The 20,615-nt window shown below is 41.2% G+C and overlaps 1 protein-coding gene across 1 annotated transcript in view; it reads left to right on the top strand.

Moving 5' to 3' along the window:
- The first annotated feature begins 2,866 nt into the window (after window positions 1–2,866).
- Window positions 2,867–20,615, top strand: part of LOC109995422 (unconventional myosin-VIIa) — a 31,141-nt gene continuing 13,392 nt past the window's right edge. The window contains exons 1-32 of the mRNA XM_020649151.3: window positions 2,867–2,971; window positions 3,262–3,298; window positions 3,518–3,619; window positions 3,740–3,892; window positions 4,717–4,785; window positions 4,895–5,010; window positions 5,103–5,230; window positions 5,594–5,736; window positions 5,928–6,041; window positions 6,140–6,293; window positions 6,699–6,775; window positions 6,870–6,989; window positions 8,144–8,286; window positions 8,370–8,580; window positions 8,701–8,836; window positions 8,935–9,101; window positions 10,375–10,515; window positions 11,618–11,776; window positions 11,962–12,054; window positions 13,025–13,119; window positions 13,280–13,364; window positions 13,505–13,606; window positions 14,049–14,189; window positions 14,301–14,510; window positions 14,599–14,850; window positions 14,946–15,101; window positions 16,333–16,395; window positions 16,494–16,618; window positions 17,728–17,854; window positions 19,201–19,320; window positions 19,436–19,609; window positions 19,731–19,958. Coding sequence (XP_020504807.2) covers window positions 3,287–3,298; window positions 3,518–3,619; window positions 3,740–3,892; window positions 4,717–4,785; window positions 4,895–5,010; window positions 5,103–5,230; window positions 5,594–5,736; window positions 5,928–6,041; window positions 6,140–6,293; window positions 6,699–6,775; window positions 6,870–6,989; window positions 8,144–8,286; window positions 8,370–8,580; window positions 8,701–8,836; window positions 8,935–9,101; window positions 10,375–10,515; window positions 11,618–11,776; window positions 11,962–12,054; window positions 13,025–13,119; window positions 13,280–13,364; window positions 13,505–13,606; window positions 14,049–14,189; window positions 14,301–14,510; window positions 14,599–14,850; window positions 14,946–15,101; window positions 16,333–16,395; window positions 16,494–16,618; window positions 17,728–17,854; window positions 19,201–19,320; window positions 19,436–19,609; window positions 19,731–19,958 — 4,116 coding nt within the window. The 5' untranslated portion in view covers window positions 2,867–2,971; window positions 3,262–3,286. The remainder of the gene's footprint in view (window positions 2,972–3,261; window positions 3,299–3,517; window positions 3,620–3,739; window positions 3,893–4,716; window positions 4,786–4,894; window positions 5,011–5,102; window positions 5,231–5,593; window positions 5,737–5,927; window positions 6,042–6,139; window positions 6,294–6,698; window positions 6,776–6,869; window positions 6,990–8,143; window positions 8,287–8,369; window positions 8,581–8,700; window positions 8,837–8,934; window positions 9,102–10,374; window positions 10,516–11,617; window positions 11,777–11,961; window positions 12,055–13,024; window positions 13,120–13,279; window positions 13,365–13,504; window positions 13,607–14,048; window positions 14,190–14,300; window positions 14,511–14,598; window positions 14,851–14,945; window positions 15,102–16,332; window positions 16,396–16,493; window positions 16,619–17,727; window positions 17,855–19,200; window positions 19,321–19,435; window positions 19,610–19,730; window positions 19,959–20,615) is intronic.

Below are 20,615 nucleotides of genomic sequence, written 5' to 3'. Positions count from 1 at the left end.
GGGTGAACTCAAGACTGTTTTTCTTCTTAGTGCTGCTCTGGTGATCCCCTATTCACAATCCTGTGGCACTGCCCTCCGGAGTTTAGTTTATGTTGTGACTATACACAGTCTGTTTTATCATCTTGGGAGTGTCCTTAATCAATCAACCATAAATACACTGCACCAGCATGCTAGAAGATATTGAGGCAGGCTTTCGTCACAGCTGATTACCCTACCTTAATTACACGAAGGCCTACTGTATTAAAGTGGGTGAAATGTCAAGCTCCTCAAATCTGACGAGGTTCCTTCTGGAGGATTTCATTAAAAGTGTGTTAAGTGTTCCACACTGACATCTCGCATCTAGGCTACTTGAATTTTGAATACATTTAAGTAAACTTTGCACAAGTCTATATGAAATATCTACATGACCAAAGCTTCTTTCCATTCTCTGTTTTAGTTGGACAAGGCACAACTTCACTGTTGTTCACTGTCACCACTCGTTTTTTCAACATCAACATCAATGAACCCTGTGCACAATAACCAGCATTGACAGAGTTAGCAACTAGCTAGAGAACAAGAATAGCATTAAGCTACCACAGAGCCATATTTTCACAGCAGGACATTCTGTAGCTTAAAAAAAACTATTAGATGAACCCTCTGTACACTAACTACATTTCCACGGCAGCAAAAGTTAACAACCAAGAGAACACATACTGTATAGCATTAAGCTAGCTTTGCTATTAGCCATATTTTCCCAGCAGAGTAGGCCTAAACCTGCATTTTTAAGTAGACACAAAACAGCTATTACTTATGTTTCATTTGTATGCTGAAAGTTTAAGAAAGTAACTCATGATGCTCTGTGTCAAAATGTATTTTTTGTAGTTTTATGAAGTGACTTGGTCAGTTTTCAGTCATGGATAATTTTATCATTCAGCATTTTATCATGAATCAATTGGCATTATGAAATTGTCTTTGTATTGTCTAGAATGCAATGACCCTGACTGAATCCCAAGACTCCACAATACGAGCGGCTGCTCCCAGTTTGGCAACAGGGAGGAAGTGGACCCCAACTGACGCTGTACAACAGGCAAAGTCAGCTCTCAGTCTTGGGGACATAGTAGGTCAGGTGCAGCGAAGAGGTGGTCTTGGTCTCAACAAGCAGACCTACATGGCACAAAGCAACACTCGACCGGAAAAGAAAGCTTGTAGAAGCAAAGGTCGGCACCAGGTGGAGGCAAAAATATGTGCAAAGGCTCACAGTTCCAAGCAGGGCCAATGGATGAGATGGGTAAACCTGGAGCATCAAAAAATCACATGGAAGGATGTTTGGGATATGGAAGGAAGCAGTTCAAGGAAGTTTCATCATTAGAGCCACCTATGATCTTCTTCCCACTCCTAAAAAGACCCAGCATGTCCACTCTGTCAAACACCAGGAACCCATAAGACACATCCTCACCGACTGCAGAACAAGCCTCACCCAAGGACGTTATACCTGAAAGCACAACCAGATCCTCCAGTAACTGGCTCTAATCCTGGAAGGGAGGAGGGCTACCACCAATGCACTCTCTCCCCCAACCTCTGGCTTCTATTACACCACTGCCTTCGTACCAGCAGAACAAGTCCCAAGGAATCCAATCATGAGAAGGGAAGCATGCCTATTGGATACAGCCAGGGACTGGAAGATGCAAGTCAATCTTGACCAGAAGATTTCCACCAGAAATTGTCACAAAAAATCTCAGGCTGGATTTGATTATGTGGTCAGCCTCGCTAAAGTCCCTATACATTGTGGAACTACCTGTGCCATGGGAGGCTGCAGTTGGGGAAGCATACGAACGTAAGAGGCCGAAATATTCAGATCTAGCAGCCGAGGCATTACAACAGGGCTGGAGAATTACTAACTATTTATAACTGGGATGCCTGGTGTTGCAGTTGAGCCCTCTGTAGATGTTATGGGCCTATCAATGAAAAATCAAGGAAGCAGGGTGCCCACCTGATGACCCCAATGAAGTCATTACCCCTACCCCCATTCAAGACATCAAGAGATTTTAATTTCCAATTACTGTAAGAGGGATTGTAAGATCAAGTCCTATGAGCTCAACTATAGTGTTGACCTGTCTTTATTTGGAACAGTAGCACACAATGTTTACAAGAGTTTTTCTTTCAGGTCCTTCACTACCTTTCATATAATTTCTTATCAGCTGAACACTGACACCAGCAAATAACAAGCAGTGACTCCTATCTCAGTCATGAGTACTGATATACTCACGCTACTTGAATTTTATAGGAGTTCAGATAACAAACCTTTTCTTATTAAAGGGAGGTTTCCCTTAAGGTTTGAAGTTCAGTTTCAAACCCCTCACTGGCAGTTTAGTGAGACCATTTCTATAGCGCTGGAAGACGTGACTAATCTTCAACAGAGAAATCCTACAGGGTATTACTCATAATATGACTTGATTGATAACCCCACACACGCACAGCCAATTAAGTCTCACCCCTTGAATTTAAAGGATAGTTTTATCTAATATTAAATCTTTATTGCAGTGACAGACAGAGATTCCAAGCAGTCTCTTGTCTCTCATTTACACAACCAAAGTCCAAAGGCCGCACATATATTCATTACAAAACTTACTGGATGGCCATCTTTGCCAAGGCCATGTATGGAAATATTTGTTAGATAACTTATGATTGTGCTGTTATTGGTTTAAAACAGTTGTTTCTAAAGGTTAACCCAACAGATAGAAAAATCAATGAGGCCTGGACAACACCCTCACCATGACAGCACAGATTCCCACCTCTAGGTAAGAGATTGGTTTCTATTCCTCTTCCTTTCCCTTACACTCCGGTTCAAAGTCAAAGTGCCATAAAAATCTATCTGTCAGCTCTCAGAGAGCTATGTAGCTGTATTTCCTCCTTCATTGAGACAGATTGAAGAGGGTGACGAGACTAACAGCAGCTCCACAGCCTGACCGAGTGGTGTTAATGAAGATCAAAGGTAGACCTCTTAATTGTTTGGTTTGAGTGACTTTTCTTTAATCTGTTTATATATATTAATTCTACAATTCTACAATTCACTTAGCAGACGCTTTTATCCAAAGCGTATATTAACCAGCGTCACTGAGCAGAATTGTTGTCTCTGTAATGAAAAACCAAAGGCGTTTGGTAAAACCTTCAATTATAATTGTCTATAATTGTGATTAGCTGAAAGCGTAACTGTACATGTTTTGTTGGAGTTTATTACGTTTTGTTGAAAACTGCAGCTCATCTTTTTGATTCTTTGTTTAGGGAGTAGGGCAGTGAGAAACCGGAGATGCTGAGAAAGGTAAGTTTATAGAAAGCCTCTCAGTAGGCCCACTGACAGTAAAATTTGTGAGTGCGTTTTTTTATTATAAGAACATTTTTGAATCATTTAAGAGCATATTTCTTTCCTGGATGTAATTTCACATTTCCCTGCTGTAAGTCAATCAAGGGAATTCATGAAGGATTTTATAACATTTTCAGATTTTTTTAGACATATATTTATTGTGCTCTGTATTTTCAGGGGGAGTGGGTTTGGGTGGACTCCGACATCGGGGTCCCCATTGGAGCCAGGGTGAAAGTTACACCGTCAGGTCAGCGGCTACTGGTGGACGATGAGGGAAAGGTAAACACCCTTTGTTAACTAAGATATTATTGATACAGTGTGTTTTTCCACATTAAGCATGATGATGAAAACTCCACCCTATGTAGATCTTGTATAATTTCTCTCTTTAACCTCTCCCAGGAGCAGAGTCTGTCCCCGGAGCTGGAGGCCTCTCTCAAGATTATGCACCCAACATCAGTAGAGGGTGTGGACGACATGATCAAACTGGGAGACATGAACGAGGCCGGCCTCCTCAGAAACCTGCTGCTCAGACACAAACAAGGCAAAATCTATGTAAGCCCACGTACAAAAAAACCTACTTCTCAGCTGACTTTTCACCTGATAAAAGTCTCAGGGAGTTTTCAAATGATATGATCACTGAATGACTGACTGACTGACTTGATTTAAGCCTGATAACTGTAGACTGTAACTAGATTGAGCTACATTATCTTAGGTACGTTGTTTTTTGCGTTGAAGTCGAGTTGGTGCTCATGCTGCTGCTACATTCATTTTTAAAGGGCTAGTTCAAACAAATCCCACAGTTTTTCTCCTCAGAAATTGGGTACATTTATTTTACAGCTTTGTCCCCACTCCTAACAAATAGCCGGATGTTATTGTATTTTTCAAAGTGTGAAAAGGTGATGGTAGATACCTTTGAACATAACGTGGTTTTCTAGATGCAATAGAGGACTAACTCATGATAATTCTCTATTTTTACTGGAAGGTTTTTATTATTCTTCATCGCCCACCAGGGTGTTGCCTGGAGAACTTTTATCCCTGATGATGGCACACCACTGATTATCATTGGTTACATGAACATCGACACTGATAAAACCCAGACAACAGACTTCCTAGCTCTCCTGTCCTCATTAGACCTCAAGCAGGTCCCCAGGCCTACTTCCAAAGCAATAATGTATACCTGATTCTGACTCAGAACTGCTCCACAGCAAATCTTAACTGTCACCCCTCTGCATCTATCAGACCACTTCTTGGCTGCAAAAAAATGTTTTGTGTGTGATTTGATTGACCTGTTCTTTTAAGAATCACAGACTGAAAATGTAAATGAAATGTAATTTAAACCTGATTTTGCTTAATGTTATTCTTTTCCTAAATGTAAGACCTACACAGGCTCAGTGCTGGTGGCCGTGAACCCGTACCAGGATTATCCCATGTATTCAGCTGACCAGGTAAGGCGGGCACTAACATACAAAGCATATTCATCCCTATATTTTGTCTCTGGAAAAAAGTGGAAACTCTCCCTCAAAGGTTACAACAATTTGATGTGTTTTTCTTCAGGTAAAGTTGTATCAGGGTCGAAAGCTCGGAGAACTTCCTCCACACATCTTCGGCATCGCTGAAACCTGCTACAGCAACATGAAACGCCACCTCAGGAACCAGTGCTGCATCATTAGGTCGGAAACAAATCACTTCTGTTCACTGCTTTTGATTAGAAATTGTGTCACATTTTATTTTCTCATTAATTGCTTAATTTTTTCACTCTCAGTGGAGAATCAGGAGCAGGGAAGACGGAGAGCACGAAGCTGATCCTTCAGTATTTGGCAGCGGTCAGCGGAGAACTCTCTAAACAGCAGATTGAACAGCAGATCTTGGAGTCTAACCCCATACTGGAAGGTAGGACATAAAAACAACTGCACTAATACCAGGACATTCAAGCAACAGACAAACAATGCCTGCAAGTGAAACAGTGTGAAACTTTTTTTATTCTTTCTCTTCAAATTTAAATTTGATTAATCTCAGGAGAAATTCAAGGTTGTTGTTTTTTTCTCAAATCCCTCCAAACCAGATTTTTTTGGCCTGAATAAGCCGTTTTGCAAAAGAAGTCAGACCACTCACACATTTGTCAAGTATTTAAAAAACAAGAATGCCTTTTAAAATCTGGGCCTGTGCCGCTCTCACATCCTCTGCACATGAATGATGCACACAGATACAGAATGAATAAGTGGTTGAAAGTCCTACCTGTTTTTTCCCATACAGCGTTTGGAAATGCTAAAACAATCCGCAATGATAACTCTAGTCGCTTTGGGAAATATCTGGAGATATTCTTCAGTAAGGATGGAGTGATTGAAGGAGCTCGAGTGGACCAGTATCTGCTGGAGAAGTCTCGTGTCTGCCATCAGGTGAGGCAGCTTGGCTCCTCTGACCTCCCTCAGAGCAAACATCTTCTTTCTAAAGCTGTAAAACTAAACGCTATCTGTGGCGAATAAACTTGCTGTTATCTAATCATGCAGTGTGGGTAAAGCATAAAAAGTGACACCTTCAGTTGATCTTTCTGCCACATGAACACGTACTTCTCCTTCCACCCTGTCAGGCCCTGGAGGAGAGAAACTACCACATGTTTTACTGTCTGCTGGCAGGATTAACCGCAGAGGAGAGGAAAATCCTTCACCTTGGAAAAGCCGAGGAGTACAGATTCCTCACTAAAGTATTTCAATCCACCTTCAGCTCATTGTGTCTCCTTCACCAACCATAAAAGCAAACATAACATAACATAACTGGAGTCTTCCCTCTCACGTGCTGCAGGGCGGCTGCATCCGGTGTGATGGAAGAGATGATGCTAAAGATTACACACATATTCGATCTGCCATGAAGATCCTGAACTTCTCTGAAAGCCAGTGTCAGGAAATCCTCAAGCTGCTGGCGGCCATTTTGCACCTGGGAAACATCTGCTTTGAAGGTGAGTGTATACAAATGTGACATGTATGTGTTCATGTTTCATAACCTGGAAGAACGACATTCCTCTTTCATTTCATATTTATGAATCTTATTAGTGAGAACAGACATTTCTGTTGGTTGATGTGAAGATAATATAGTTCATTATTTACTGACTGGTAGATTAAGCTAAATGAATGTTTAGTATATTAATCATATTCATCATATCGAGGGAAGTGCATGTAGCACTTTTTATTAACATATACAAAACGTAAGTTTGATATATAACGTACCTTAAAGTCAAAAGACTCAAGACCTTTAAACTGCAGATCAGCTGAGTTACTCTCCAGATCTCACTTTTCTTCACTCTTTACTACTTTGTTGTTGTTGTTGTTGTTGTGGTCACATTTGATTGTTTTTTTCCATCCAGCAAACACACAGAACAACCTGGAAACCAGCGATGTCAGCAAGTCAGAGCACTTCAGCATCACAGCGTCACTACTGCAGGTGAACACTTTGTTAGCCCGCTCTCAACGTTTGTTATCTGACACGAGATGCAATGACTTCTTCAGAATTCAACTGAGCAGTTTTTTGTCTTCAGGTCCATAAGTCTTCTCTGTCCTCGAGTCTGACCCACCGTTCGTTCATGACGAATAGAGAGCGAGTGACCAAACCTCTGAGCTGTGAGCAGGCCTCTGACTGCAGAGACGCCTTCGTCAAGGTAAAGGAGTTCACTCAGTGTCGGTAAATCAGAGTGCACTTCCTTGTTAGATCCTAGCTCCTGATAAAAGAACCTTGACTTTGTAAATGTTCACTCCTGCATCTTTAGTCCCTCAAGGAAGTGTTTGACTTTAATAGAGGATGATAGGACTCTTCATGTTTGATTGCAGAGGGAATCATTGAATTGTTATACTTCATACAGCTACACACATTTACAATGCATTGTGTATTGACCCATGAAACCAACCCTCTGGAATCTCCACTTTTACCAGTGTTACAACCTGGATTTAAAATCGACTCCTTTGATTAACAGACTTAAAGCTTTTCATATTTTATATGTTAACTATTTTTAAAACCTGTAAAATGTCCCCCAGCTTGAAATATTTTAACTTGATTAAATACAACACCAATTCAATCCATTTCAAGCATCTTTGGGGAGTTTTTAGCTGCGTATGAAACATAGTGAAATTAATACTTTTGTATCATTATGACATACAAAAGCATACAAGTCCATCACAGAGAAGAATGATTTGTTTTCTATAGAGTTACTTACTGTGCGCTGCATAAACCATGGTACATGTGTCTGTTTAAAGAAAGCAGGAGAAGATATCTTTGTTGAATATCAGGACTTACACATGTACGGGACAAAATCAGCAAAGCGATCAGAGGTACTGCTTTGTCCACAGGGGTCGCCAAAATCAAAACAAACCAAACTTTGAATTTGCTTACTTACTTACTTACTTACTTTTAGTGTCAAACTTTAAGGGGGAGGGGATTCTTTTGCAAGGATCTGCAACACAATGACGTATAAAGATACCGAAGTTGAGGGATCCAGGGATAAAAAAAACTCCAGTCACAGATGCACTTGATTACTTTTGTCAGTTATTTTTTTTATCTGGACATATAATGTATGTTCAGAAAACTTAGTTTAGGGGGCGGCGGTAACCAAGTGGTTAGTGCGTTCGTCCCTATCTACAGAGGTTGTGGTCATTTAAGCGGGCAGCCTGGGTTCGAATCTGACCTGGGGCTCCTTTCCCGCATGTCTTTCCCCTCTCTGTCTTTCTCACGTTTTCTGACTGTATCCGCTGTCCTATCTGTAAAGTAAAGGCATAAAAAGACTTCAAAAAAGACTGCTGTTTGTGTCGGATCTTTCAGGCAATCTACAACAAGCTTTTCATTTGGATCGTTGAAAAAATCAACAGCGTGATCAATAAACAGTTGATCAAAACCCCCAAATCCTCCTTCCTGTCCATCGGCTTGCTCGACATCTTTGGCTTCGAGAACTTCAAGACCAACAGGTCAGGATAGCTTGTGACACATCTGTGAGGCTAATCACAAAAAACCCCTCAAACTGAACAAATACCTCCCTGTCATTTTACAGCTTTGAGCAGCTGTGCATTAACTTTGCCAACGAAAAGCTGCAGCAGTTTTTTGTGGCTCACATCTTCAAGCTGGAGCAGAAGGAGTACCAGAAGGAGGACATCGTATGGAATAACATCAAGTTCAGCGACAACCAGAACATCCTGGACCTGCTGGCTGGACAGGCCTGTAACCTGCTGGCTCTGATTGATGAAGAGAGCCATTTTCCAAAGGTGCTGGAGCTTTAATGGCTTGATTTTTCATCGATACAAAAACAAGATGTAAAAATCTTCTGGTTCAGTCTAATACTAGTACTAGTTTTTAAATTCAAAGTATCATTTTGTGGCTCACAGGGCACAGACTCTACGATGCTGAACAAGATGAACCAGCAGCACAACGGGAACAAGAACTACGTCGCCTCTAAAAGTCAACACAACACGGATTTTGGTATTCGCCACTTTGCAGGCGTGGTTTACTACGAATCTGAAGGTAGGAAACGAACCACAAAAAAATTCAAATAGAAGACTCAAGAGCCTGCTGCTGCTGTAAAGTGATAGGTCATGCTCCTTCTTCTTTTTTGTGTTAAGGGTTCCTGGAAAAGAACCGAGATGCCGTTAGTTCTGACATCATCAAGATGGTCGACGTCTCCACCAATAAGCTGCTGCGTCAGATATTTGAGTCAGAGCTCTCAACAAACGGAGGGAAGATCGGTAACAACAAGAAGGTCATCATGACACCTAAGAGCTCACTACGGGTATGAAATCACAGCCTCAGCAGTAATTAGAATCAGGTTTATTGCCGGCCAGGTTTGACATGGAACTGGTCTGGGACTTTCTGGTACTAGAACAATGAACAGTAGAATAAAAATCTAGTAAAAATCTAACAAACAGCAGTTCTTCTACTGTCAAGGAACAAGATAGATATAGCAATGTTAATATGTACAAAAGGTGTAATGGAGGAGCTGGACAGTTGGGTAAGAATGTGCAAGATGATGGTGAACGCAAATATCTTACAGAATAAAGTTAGACACTGTGCATTTTAAACAGACAATACTTGAGATTTATACAATTAATAAATATATATTTCACTTGTTTTAACCTCTAATGGCAATATTTATTCAAATGTTACAGAGTGCATGAGGGGTGGCATGGGCCCCCTTTCAAATCTTATCGGCCACTCTAGGTGCCAACCCAGACATCCTTAACAATTATTGGCTGTTTGCCTTGCCAGAGGTGGGACTTATGTTGAAATCCACCATTCAGGCTGTGTTGCAACAAGCAGCTCATAGTTTTTAGTCTGCACATGTTTTTTTTGTTGCAATTTTTTAAAAAAATACTTTAAATTGTGACTGTAGACACACATTGTTTTGAGTCCTTAAAGAATTAAGCTTAGAAGATGTTTATGTTATCATTACCTTGTGCTACTTAAAAGTCCCTGTGATTAGTGCAGACAGAAGGGGTGAATAAAAGTTCTTCTTTCATGTGTGTGCACACAAACTTCCGGCCACCCATGCGCAAGTCGGTGCCCCAGTTGGGCCACCCCAGTCCAAAAAGTCTGGACACGACCCTGAATGTTACAAAAACACTTTTGTATTAGAGTTACCTCCGCTGGTTGCCGTGCAAATCTAACCGACTCTGAAAAAGTGACATTTGTACATAATGCAATGATATTGTTTTGTCTCTTTTTCTTTTGATCTGAGTCTTGAGCTGCGATAGCATCTGCAACCTGCGATAGAGTTTAATCTTATCCGATCTTATCTTATCTTGTGTCATCTTGTGTCATGTTGTGTCATGTTGTGTCATGCCGCCTTTCTGGGATGGAGAGATAATGTTATGATGATAATGTTTCCTGTTTTTACTGGAACTCACCTAATTTTGAACAGAAGCCATTATCTTACAATCAAATGCTAGAATGGACATTTATATATTCAGTCTTAATTGTAATAAGACGTGCATTGATCATGACACTGGTGTGACAGTTCTGCTGTGTTCCCGACATGGCATCATGATTTTCTATCTTCTGCACAGGCTCGGACTGACGGCAGAAAACCAGTGCTGACACTGAGTGGTCAGTTCCGTCAGTCTCTGGACTCTCTGATGAAGGCTCTGTCCGCCTGCCAGCCCTTCTTCATCCGCTGCTTTAAACCCAACAACAAAAAACAGTCTGAGGTGAATCACACTACTGCTACTACACTGCAGAATAACAACACAGCTACTATTTTAAGCATGTGTATTTATACAGGGTTGTATAATGTATAGACTGTAAAAATAATGTATGAAATGAGGAAAGTGGTGGTTATGTAAGTTTGCCCTTGTCTTTTTCACCTTTGGTTCCCCTGTAGAAGATTAATTTTCCAGTCTGCCTCTCAGCCCCTTGACTATATGGGTTAACAATGAGCTCTTCCTGTTTGTTACCATAAAGCAATCGAGCAAATTTCCTCTAATATAAACCTTCTAACAAACAGTGTCGGGTTGTTCCCCGGAGTCCTTCCTTGCCTCTTTTAATTTAGTCAAAGTTATATTCCCTCCCTGGTTTATACCGGCTCCAGCGAGGGTCATGTCAGTCTGTCACCCCTGCACTTCAGTGAAGATAGAAATATCCTGACATCTACTGGATGGATCTCCATCGTAGTTTATGTGGAGGTTCATGCTCCTCAGAAGATGAATCCCTCCTCCTGAATTTTACTTGTAATGCCTTCAGCATCTCACAGTTCTTTTTAGTTATCCTCTGAACTATCTTAAAATCTACTTGATGGGATGTCATAGAAACTGATACAGTCATTCATGATCCCAAGATGATGACTCATAATGAGTTTGTTCCCTTTCTCTCAAGTCTTGGAAGTTGAGTTTCATGAAAATTCGGTCTGAAACAGTCAACAACTCACAATTTATTTTCTTCATTTTCTCGTTTCTTAATATCCTTTGGTTTAGTTTCATATATCCCTAAACTTAAGACGTTACCATCGTCCTCGGCTGTGCTTCGCATTCATCCATCATGACATGGGATCAGGGAAACTGTTTTAGTTTGCCGTGGTGTTAAATTATAATATGTTATATTTAGAGCTGTGGTATGTGACTATTTTACATTTTTACAGGGGTAGGGGCCAATTAGGGTGATTTGTTTCCTCTCCCTTTTAAATAATATCACAGTAACAATAAGCTGATAAAACCGTTGGCTTTAAGACATGCTTTTGCTGTTCCTGAGACGAAAGAGGTCAAAATACTTCTCAGGCCCACATATCCTCACTCATCGAACTCTACTCTCATCCAGCTGTTCGACAGAGAACTGTGTATTCGTCAGCTGAGATACTCCGGTATGATGGACACCATCCGCATCAGGAATCTGGGATACCCCATCCGCCACACTTTTAACGAGTTCCTAAAGCGCTACAGGGTGCTGCTGAAGACCACCGTCTGTGACCCCAGGATGGTTAGTCCTGTTCATATGATTCATAACAATGTGGACTGTTGATTTAAAAGCTTAATCATAAATGTCAACCAAGAGAATTCAGCCCCTTTCATTATTATATCTTTAAAGATTGGTTTGCATCTTTGGTGTCTTGACTGTCATTAGCGTCTTTCCATCAACAAATAAACTCTCTGTTGTTTCTGCAGAAGTCAGCTGCTGCCTGTTGTGAAGCCATCTGCAAGACAGTGATTAAAGGAGACGACAGGTGGAAAATAGGCAGGACCAAGATTTTCCTCAAGGTGAAGAAAACTTTGAAAATAATTTCTCAGTTATTTTGACGCAGCAGAACATCACTGCACAGTAATTTTAAAAAACGACAACATATTTTTGGGCTTTAAAGCCTTTATTTGCACAGGACAGTGGAAAGAGTAGGGAATCGGGGAGAGTGAGTGGGGGAAGACATGCGGGCATTGAGCCACAGGCCGGATTTGAACTCTGGCCGCCATCTTGGAGGACTACAGCCTCTGCACAACTAACCACTAGGTCACCTGCTCAGTAATAGTGAAGAATGTTAAAATATGAAATCCTCTGCTGATATTATATTCCCCTGAGTTGATTTGTGCTCTGTTACTTATTACTGTATGATGCACCTGTTACTTTTTATTTATGGTCATTAAAGAACCAATATTTAAAATATCTACTAAATGAAATCATAAAATGACCTTGTGATGTCATCAGACATTAAGGAAACATGCTGTTGAAGTGCTGGCTTCTCTGACAACAAAGCAGCAGCCAGTGTGTCCTCCTTCTGAGTTTAGATTCCAGTTCTGAATGGTCTGTTTTTGTTTTGACCACAGAAGGTAGGCAGTTTTAAGGAACCCCCAAACTGCCCTTTGCCCCTCGGTTTGCCAGGCAAACGGCAAACCAACAGGTGTTGCAGCGATGGAAGTGGGCAAGTGAACAGATATTTGTATCCAACCTAAATAGCCTCGGAATTGTTCTAATAAGCTCCACGGGATGAAACGTGGTAAAACTGGGTTTAAAATTGGAGATGCTTTTAAAAAAATGGAGAGTAGTTAGAACGCAGAAAGGTTTCGAGACCCACGCAGAGATGGCTAAACACTGAAGCTTCAGTGTACCCATTTTAAAAGCTAGGTGTCAGAGTTACATATTTCTCCTTTAATCTTGGACGTATGTAATACATAATTTACAATAATTTTCCTGCCAAACATAAAAGTGTGACTGTGTATTCCTGTGTCTTGACTTCAGGACACTCATGATGTTTTCCTGGAAAGACTGAGGGAAGAAGAACTGAGCAGGAAAGCTGTGGTGATCCAGAGGGTCATGTTGGGCCATAAAGACAGGTGAAGAAGAGATATGAGCTGTGATTTTAATGAGGTCATAGGTACAATGCATTATCTTTGTTGACAATATGCCAACAGGGATGGGTTTGCTTACATTGTAGCTTCGGATAGATAGATAGTTATTGTCATGATAATATGCCCCTTTTTTCTGTCTTTGCAGGAAGACCTTTCTGAAGAAGAGGAGGGCAGTGTTGGTGCTGCAGAAGAACTGGAGAGCTTACAGACTGAAAGAAGCAGAAAGAAAGGTCTATTACTTAACAACCTTTTATGAAACTCACAGATTGTAACTGACGTAACGCTGCCTCCCCAGATCTCTGCTGCTGTAAGAGAACTTATCTCAGGGTCCACTGACCTTGTCCTTTGTTTCAACTTTCACTCCAACCAGCTCCAGCGTGGCTACGACCGGCTGACTGCAAAGATCCGGAGTCGGATGCTTAAGTTTCACTACCTTAAGCAGAAAGAAGCAGCACTGACAATACAGAGCCAGGCACGTAACATAGTATATGAATACAGTGCTTAAACATATTAAACAATTCTAATGATTTATGGCTTTATTTCTTTGGTATTAAATATTCTGATACTTTTTTTGACATTTTTAAATGCATTCGAAAATGCTTGTAAGAAATCCAAATGATTTCCCCCCAAACCTTGTTACTTAAAAAGTAGATAACGATGTAACCTGTATAATTTGCTGTGTTCTATGAACTATATATTTAATTTTTTGGGGGGGCGGGTTGGGGTACTTGGGTTGGGAACTGAAGTACTCGATCTCAACCAAGTCTGGGAATTGGTCTGGTAGCTGGAGAGGTGCCAGTTCACTTCCTATGCAGCTACTCCAGCTACTTTTCCTTAGATCCATTAGAAACAAGAAGGGACCTCCTTCTTACTAACTCTTTAATAAACTAATTAATGATATTGATTAACTACAGGTACGAGGCTACAGGTCCAGAAAAGAGTGGAAGCAGAAGAGAGAGGCGGTCATCTTGCTGCAGGCTCAAACCAGAGGTCTGCTGGCCCGAAGAGAAGTTGACAGATTGAGGAAGGACAGAGGAGCTGCAGCTATTGAAACTGTAAGAAACCCAGTGACTGACAGGACCATTCTTCCTGTTTTCCAAGGATTGCAACCAGTTCTTTTGTATTCTGTATGTAAACCTCAGTCTCTCGACCAAACCTCCTCACAGGACTTCTTATTACTCCAGGAGAAGGAAAGACAAGAGCAAATAGCTTGGAAACTTCAGCAGCGTCTTCAGCAGCTTGACATCGCCCTAGCTGAAGAGGAGAGTGAGTCAATCGTTGAGCAGGACTCCGGGGAGCACGTGTATGAAAGTCGTATACCCACCCCTCCTTTGGAAGTGGTCAAACAGGAAGCATTGAAATCAGACGAATTTAAGGTAACCCATAATGTGACATCATTCATATCATCACATATTAAATGTACTGACAAATAACGGTGATATTTATCATTCTTTTACTCTTAAGAAGAGAAGAAACCTGCTAGAGCTGCAGGAGAATCCCTCGATAAACATCGTCATCAGTCCAGCCTCAAACTCGTCGACCCCGACACCATCGACGAGAGAGGAGGACGAGGATGACACGTTTAATGAAGACAGTGATCAGTTTTCTTTCTACAAGTTCAGCGTACAATACTTCCGGGGCGACGCTACACACACACACATCACGCAGAGACTCAAACATCCTCTTCTGCCTCACGATGACGAGGGCGATGCGCTGGTGAGAGCTTAGAGAAGAGAGAGACACACAGATTTCTATTTTTTTAAATCTTTTGCCAAATCTCACTCCTACCTCCTCCCCTCGTTTTCCTCCAGGCATGTGTGACTGTATTCTGGATTATTATGCGTTACATGGAGGACATGCCAGAGCCCAAATCTATGGACGGCGTGTCCCAAGCCTCGAGCACAATCTCACGCGATCTTCCTCACAGGCGAGGCCGCAGACTGAGCAGCCTGGTGGGACTGGACCAGGTATCAAAGTCTAGTGTACATCAGGAGTGATAATTCAAGTGCATGTAGGATTGTGGGGGTTGCAGGTCGATTCTGTTATAGATAATGAGAGTTTATCGAACATTTACTAAACATCAGAGTTCATTTTGGCAGCTATTGGAGATTTAATCTAAGTCTTTAGTCACATTTGAGTCATTTCCACCATTTCATATTTTTAATCATGTTGAGAAGATGACAACTCAATACATGTTTTTCAATTTTAGCCTATTAAAAGTCATTACATTGTCCATTACTTAAAGTCGATACGTTTTCTCGCTTTAAATGTCAGATATTGTCCTCCTTTTCAACAAGTTTAAATAAGTCTCAGAGTTTCCCAAAACATGTCGGTGAAGTTTCTTTTTTTAAATCCACTCTGATGCTTTATTTGATCATACCTATAAACCCCTCTATTTCAGCCCTGCTCAGAACAGGCTGTTTCTGTGTCTGTACCTTTAAATGTAAATGAGCTGTGTCTGACCACGCCCCCTCTGTAAGGGCTTAGCTTGCTCTGGTTTTCTCACTCCATGCCCTATTGTTTACGGTGAGAAGGCAGACTAAACACCTAACTGAGGGAGTGTCACCCACCTGGTGGAGGTGTTACTGCCCTTTGTGATGTCATGAAGGGAAAATCTCCAAACGGCCTGTTTGAGCACACATTTTCTGAAAAGTGGAGCAGGCTATTAGATTCCATAGATTTAAAGCATGAAACTGTTTATTTGATAAATCGAAGCCTTAATCTTAGAGAGTTACACATGCTATGATACCATCCAGACATAACTCACTGACACACAGACACTCACACACACCTCTTCTCTCTCCTGCCTTATTTTGACACACGGATTGGATGCACAATGTGAGACAATATCACAGATTTTGAGTGTCCAGATCATCAGTCCTGTTTCCTCTCGTAAACAAATACAAAACATCTGTCATCATATTTTTTATTATAAAAGATCTATTTTTAAATGATCATCGTCTCAGCTCTCTCGTGGGAAAAAGGTAGTTTAGAAATTTTACTTTTTTATTTATTTAGTAGGAGCAAGTATTTTATTCTTATACTATTATTATAGTATATGTATTGTTTATTCTTTGTGTGAGGGTAGTACTTTTTGTTTCAATAACTGTTTAAATGGCCTTTAGAAGATCATTTCCCATTGTTTCAGTGATTGCTCAGTCATCAATCTTCCCTGTATTTTCCATGTTCTCGCGATAGAAAATTCTGAGGAAGAACAAGAAAAAGCTCGGAGGAAGAAAAGCTTCTACCATTATTGAGGAGGTCAGTGCTTTTGCTGTTCACCATTTACTCACTATTTCTGTGTCAATTGATTATGTGTGATCGAGGCTGATTGTTCTCTCCCTCTCATTGTTCATCAGCCGGAGGACCTGACAGAAGACGAGGACGTCATGATCGGAGAGGGTCCTAAACTACATCGGTACCTCACGTCCCAGGAGAAACTACACATTATCATTGGCTACGCTCTATCCAGACGAGACATAAGGTCAGCATGAGAAAAGAAATACACATAACGCACTGACATTTAGATACAAAGTCTGTATGCAATGGAGAAAAAGCCTTGAAACATCAGATTTAATTAATTTCCTCTTTTCTGCTTCCAACAATATAAAATACAACACCAACTAGTATTATTAAAGGGGTGAAATAAGTGACCGAAACAACGGTTCCAAACTTTTTTTGATGAGTTCTGTGATGAGTTGAAGAGTTCAGAATCTTTTGACATGGATCAAACTTAAACGCACCTATTTAACCGCGAGGACGTTCAAATTAAAGGGTATTTGGGCACTGTAAGCCTAGTGATTAGTGCTCGCACCCCATGTACAGAGGCTGTAGTCCTCTAGGAGGGCAGCCTGGGTTAGAGTCCGACCTGCGGCTTCTTTCCCGTGTGTCGTTCCCCACTCTCTCTCTCTCCCTGATTTCTAACTCTATCATCTGTCCTGACTCTAAAATAAAAGCCCAAATAAATAAACCTTTAAATTAAATAAAAAGAAAGAATATCTTTTGCTTAATGGGCTACGATTAGATTTCCCCTTACCTTTTTCTAGTGATATGATTGACTCTTAAATTGTTACTTCAATGAAACAGCAGTTTTTAAAATGTATCAATGCTTCAGATATTGTATTTACAGTATGAGATATCCAGTTTGCTTTATGCATAGTGTCTGCTGCAAAGCACAGATGCAATAATTTTCTTAAAATACAGTGTATTGTGGGAAAATAAATACTTATGGGGGCTGTGTCTCAGTGGTAGAGCTCCTGCAGCTACATGTCCGATGTGTCCTTTGGCAAGACACTTAACCCTGAATTGCTCCCGCTGCTTCGTGGCATATGAATGTGTATGAATGGGATTAGTTACTTCTGATGGACACAACAACCTCTGCCATCAGCGTGTGAATGTGTGGTTGTGACATGCGGTGTAAAAACGCTTTGAGTAGTCAGAAGACTAGACTCCATTTACCATTTATGAATTTTGTATTTGTTTCCATGAAAAAATTCAATAATTCTACAAATAATTAGCTGATTTATTCAAGAAGACGGTTGGCATTGATTGTTACTGTTTGTTCCTCTCCTTCTTGTTGGTTTCTCGGTGCAGAGACGAGATTTACTGTCAGATCTGTAAGCAGCTGGTGGAGAACAGGAACAGGAGGAGCCGCTCCCTCGGCTGGACTCTCCTCTCCATCTGTCTCGGGATCTTCCCCCCGACAGACCTCTTCATGAAGGTCAGTCTGCAGCGAGTCAGTCACACAGAACCCTCTTAACTTCATGGTGTCATTTTTATTTGACTCTCTCACATGTCACTCTGTTCCCTGTCAGGAGTGGTTTCGTCTTTTATCAAAGATGGATTTCTAAGGACAATAAACACAACCCCTACTCTAAACAGTTCACACCCACCGGCTGTGTTGATTCGATTCGTATAATGAGATAAGATGAAAACACTTGATAGACGAAAGATAAATACAGCAATAACCTTTATCATTGTTTATTCATATCATCTGCTAGAAACTGAGATTTACATTCAATCGCATATTCACATGTTCAGGATCTCATTAGAACGTTTACTAAGTACGTAAGTATCAAAGTCTAAACCTGTTTTTGTACCACGCCTGATAAACTTCGACTCAACAATATACAAAGACAGAACAGACTAAAGGAACTCAACATATGCTCAACCCTGATACATGACGCGGTCATTTATTTCCCTCTTTGGTGCCGCCTGTTGATCACTCATTTATTTTAGCTGATACGTTCTCATTTATTGAGTTTATTGTTTCTGTGTTTGCTTCTTGTTTGTTGTGTATTTAGTCTTCCATTTGTCTCTTTCTTTGTCATAGCTCTTACAGTCTTTGTTATGGTTTCTGTACAGCAGCATAGTTAAAAGAAAAGATTTCAGCATTTTCCATGAATCAAATGACTTTTCATCACTCGAGTTACTGAAGCTGAGATAGTGAGAAATTGTGTTGTTAACAAGAAACCAAACCTCAGGCTGTTATATTTTATTGAATATGTTAACATGATGATGATAAAAGCCAAACAAATACACACAAATGTCAGACATAGTTGGAAGTTGTCCGTGTGTCCCAGCAACTCAATTTACTAAATAAAAGAAGAGACAAACACTTAGTTTAATGGGTGACTCTAAATTGCCCGTATATTTGGGCTGGTTGTCTGTCTCTGTATGTCAGCCCTGTGGTTGACTGGTGAACATTTCAGGGTGTACCCCGCCTCTCGCCAAATGACAGCTGGGATCGGCTGCCATTGATGGGGGGTTGAACTTCACGTTTTATTTTAGGAGAGACTGGAGCACAAATGAGTATTTCAGTCTCACCCTGTTAAACCCTGTTTGTCATGTTCAAATATGTCTTGTTCGACACGTTCGTTATTGTGAACAGATTTATAGAGCTTATCAAGTAGCCACAATCTATGAACAGATTTCCATTTAGTGAAGCAGCTCTGACATCACACGTGTTGAACAAACACGTTTACACAGAGGTGTCAAAATACAGCTTGTGTCCTTTCTCTCACTTGGCCTCGTCTTTGATTGACCCTTTCCTCCTTTGTTCCGCAGTATTTGGAGAGTTTTGTCCGCAGAGGGCCGAGTGGTTATGGAGATTATTGTACCGAGCGCCTGCGTCGTATACGAGCAAACGGTGAAAGACAAGAGCTGCCATGTGTAAAAGAAATAAAGGTAGAGACACTGAATCACATTTTTGTCCAGCTTTTATGGTTACTTCTCACCCGCCTTGGATGTTTTTTTTGATGTTGTTAATCCTGTTTTAACCTTCCTTCCTATTCTCTGACAGGCTGCCACGACCAAGGAGCCGCTAGACGTGACGGTGACTGTGATGGACGGCCGCTCCATCACTCTGCCTCTCGACTCAGCCTCCAACTCTGCTGAAGTCTGTGAAGCTGTAGCTGACAATATCGGCCTTAGAGACACTTATGGATTCTCCCTGTACATCAGTGTATTTGAAAAGGTGAACTTTACTTTCTCCACTCGTCTCATCCATCCAGGCCGCCCCCCTGAATCATCTCCCTGACTGTTGTCTAATCAGTACTAAGCTTCAGTATAAAGAAATGCTGTTCTTTTGCCTCCAGATCTGGTCTCTGGGCAGCTGTGAGACCCACGTGTTGGACGCCGTGTCTCAGTGCGAGCAGGAGATGAGGAGGCAGGGAAAGCATGAGAAGGACGCCCCCTGGAGTCTCTCCCTCCGCAAGGAACTGTTCACACCCTGGCATGACTGCTCAAAGGACGAGATCAGCACGGATCTGATCTACAGACAGATCATCCAGGGGGTCAAGTCTGAAGGGTACACCAGTGAGAAGGTGAGACGCAGAGGGGAAAAGCTTTCTGAACTAAATGTCTGGAGAAACTCTAAAAGCTAGTGTGAAAGGAATAAAGAATTATTAGGTCATAGATGTTGTATAAAAAATGCATAAACCTGGTTATTCTTATGGTAATGTAAAAAGGAGTTCCTGGGAGGTGCAAACCATTTACCTCCACTCTGCTCTGATATCTGTTCTAGTGACCTTCTGACCCCTTCCGGTCATTGTTGGGGTTTTCTGTCCTGATATTCTTCTGTTTTAGTCAACTTCTACTTTCTTCTTCAGCTGCGTCAGGCAGCAGAAAAAGGCTCTGTTTAACCAACCTTATGCTAGTCATTATTCAAAATTAACTTTGAGCAGCTAAAAAGCAACTTACTTTGAACAAAGTGGAGCTATTAACAGATTATTCTTGTTGTAACAGGCAATAAAAATAACTGTACAGAGCAAGTGAATCCTATTGCTGATGACTTTGTTTGCTCAGTTTCATAACCAGATAAGAACAACCTCACAGCGGAGGCGCTGCTTGTCAACAGGCAAGGCAGGCAACTGCTTGGGGCCCCAAGGGCTGACAGACTTGAAACCAGCAGCAAATGTGCAAATTTTGCAATGACAGTAGGAAACCTCGCTGAGGGGGCCCCATCTGACAGCCCTCCCTCT

Source organism: Labrus bergylta, chromosome 4 (genome assembly GCF_963930695.1).
Source record: "Labrus bergylta chromosome 4, fLabBer1.1, whole genome shotgun sequence".
NCBI lineage: Eukaryota > Metazoa > Chordata > Actinopteri > Labriformes > Labridae > Labrus > Labrus bergylta.
This window is presented reverse-complemented; position numbering and strand designations above follow the sequence as displayed.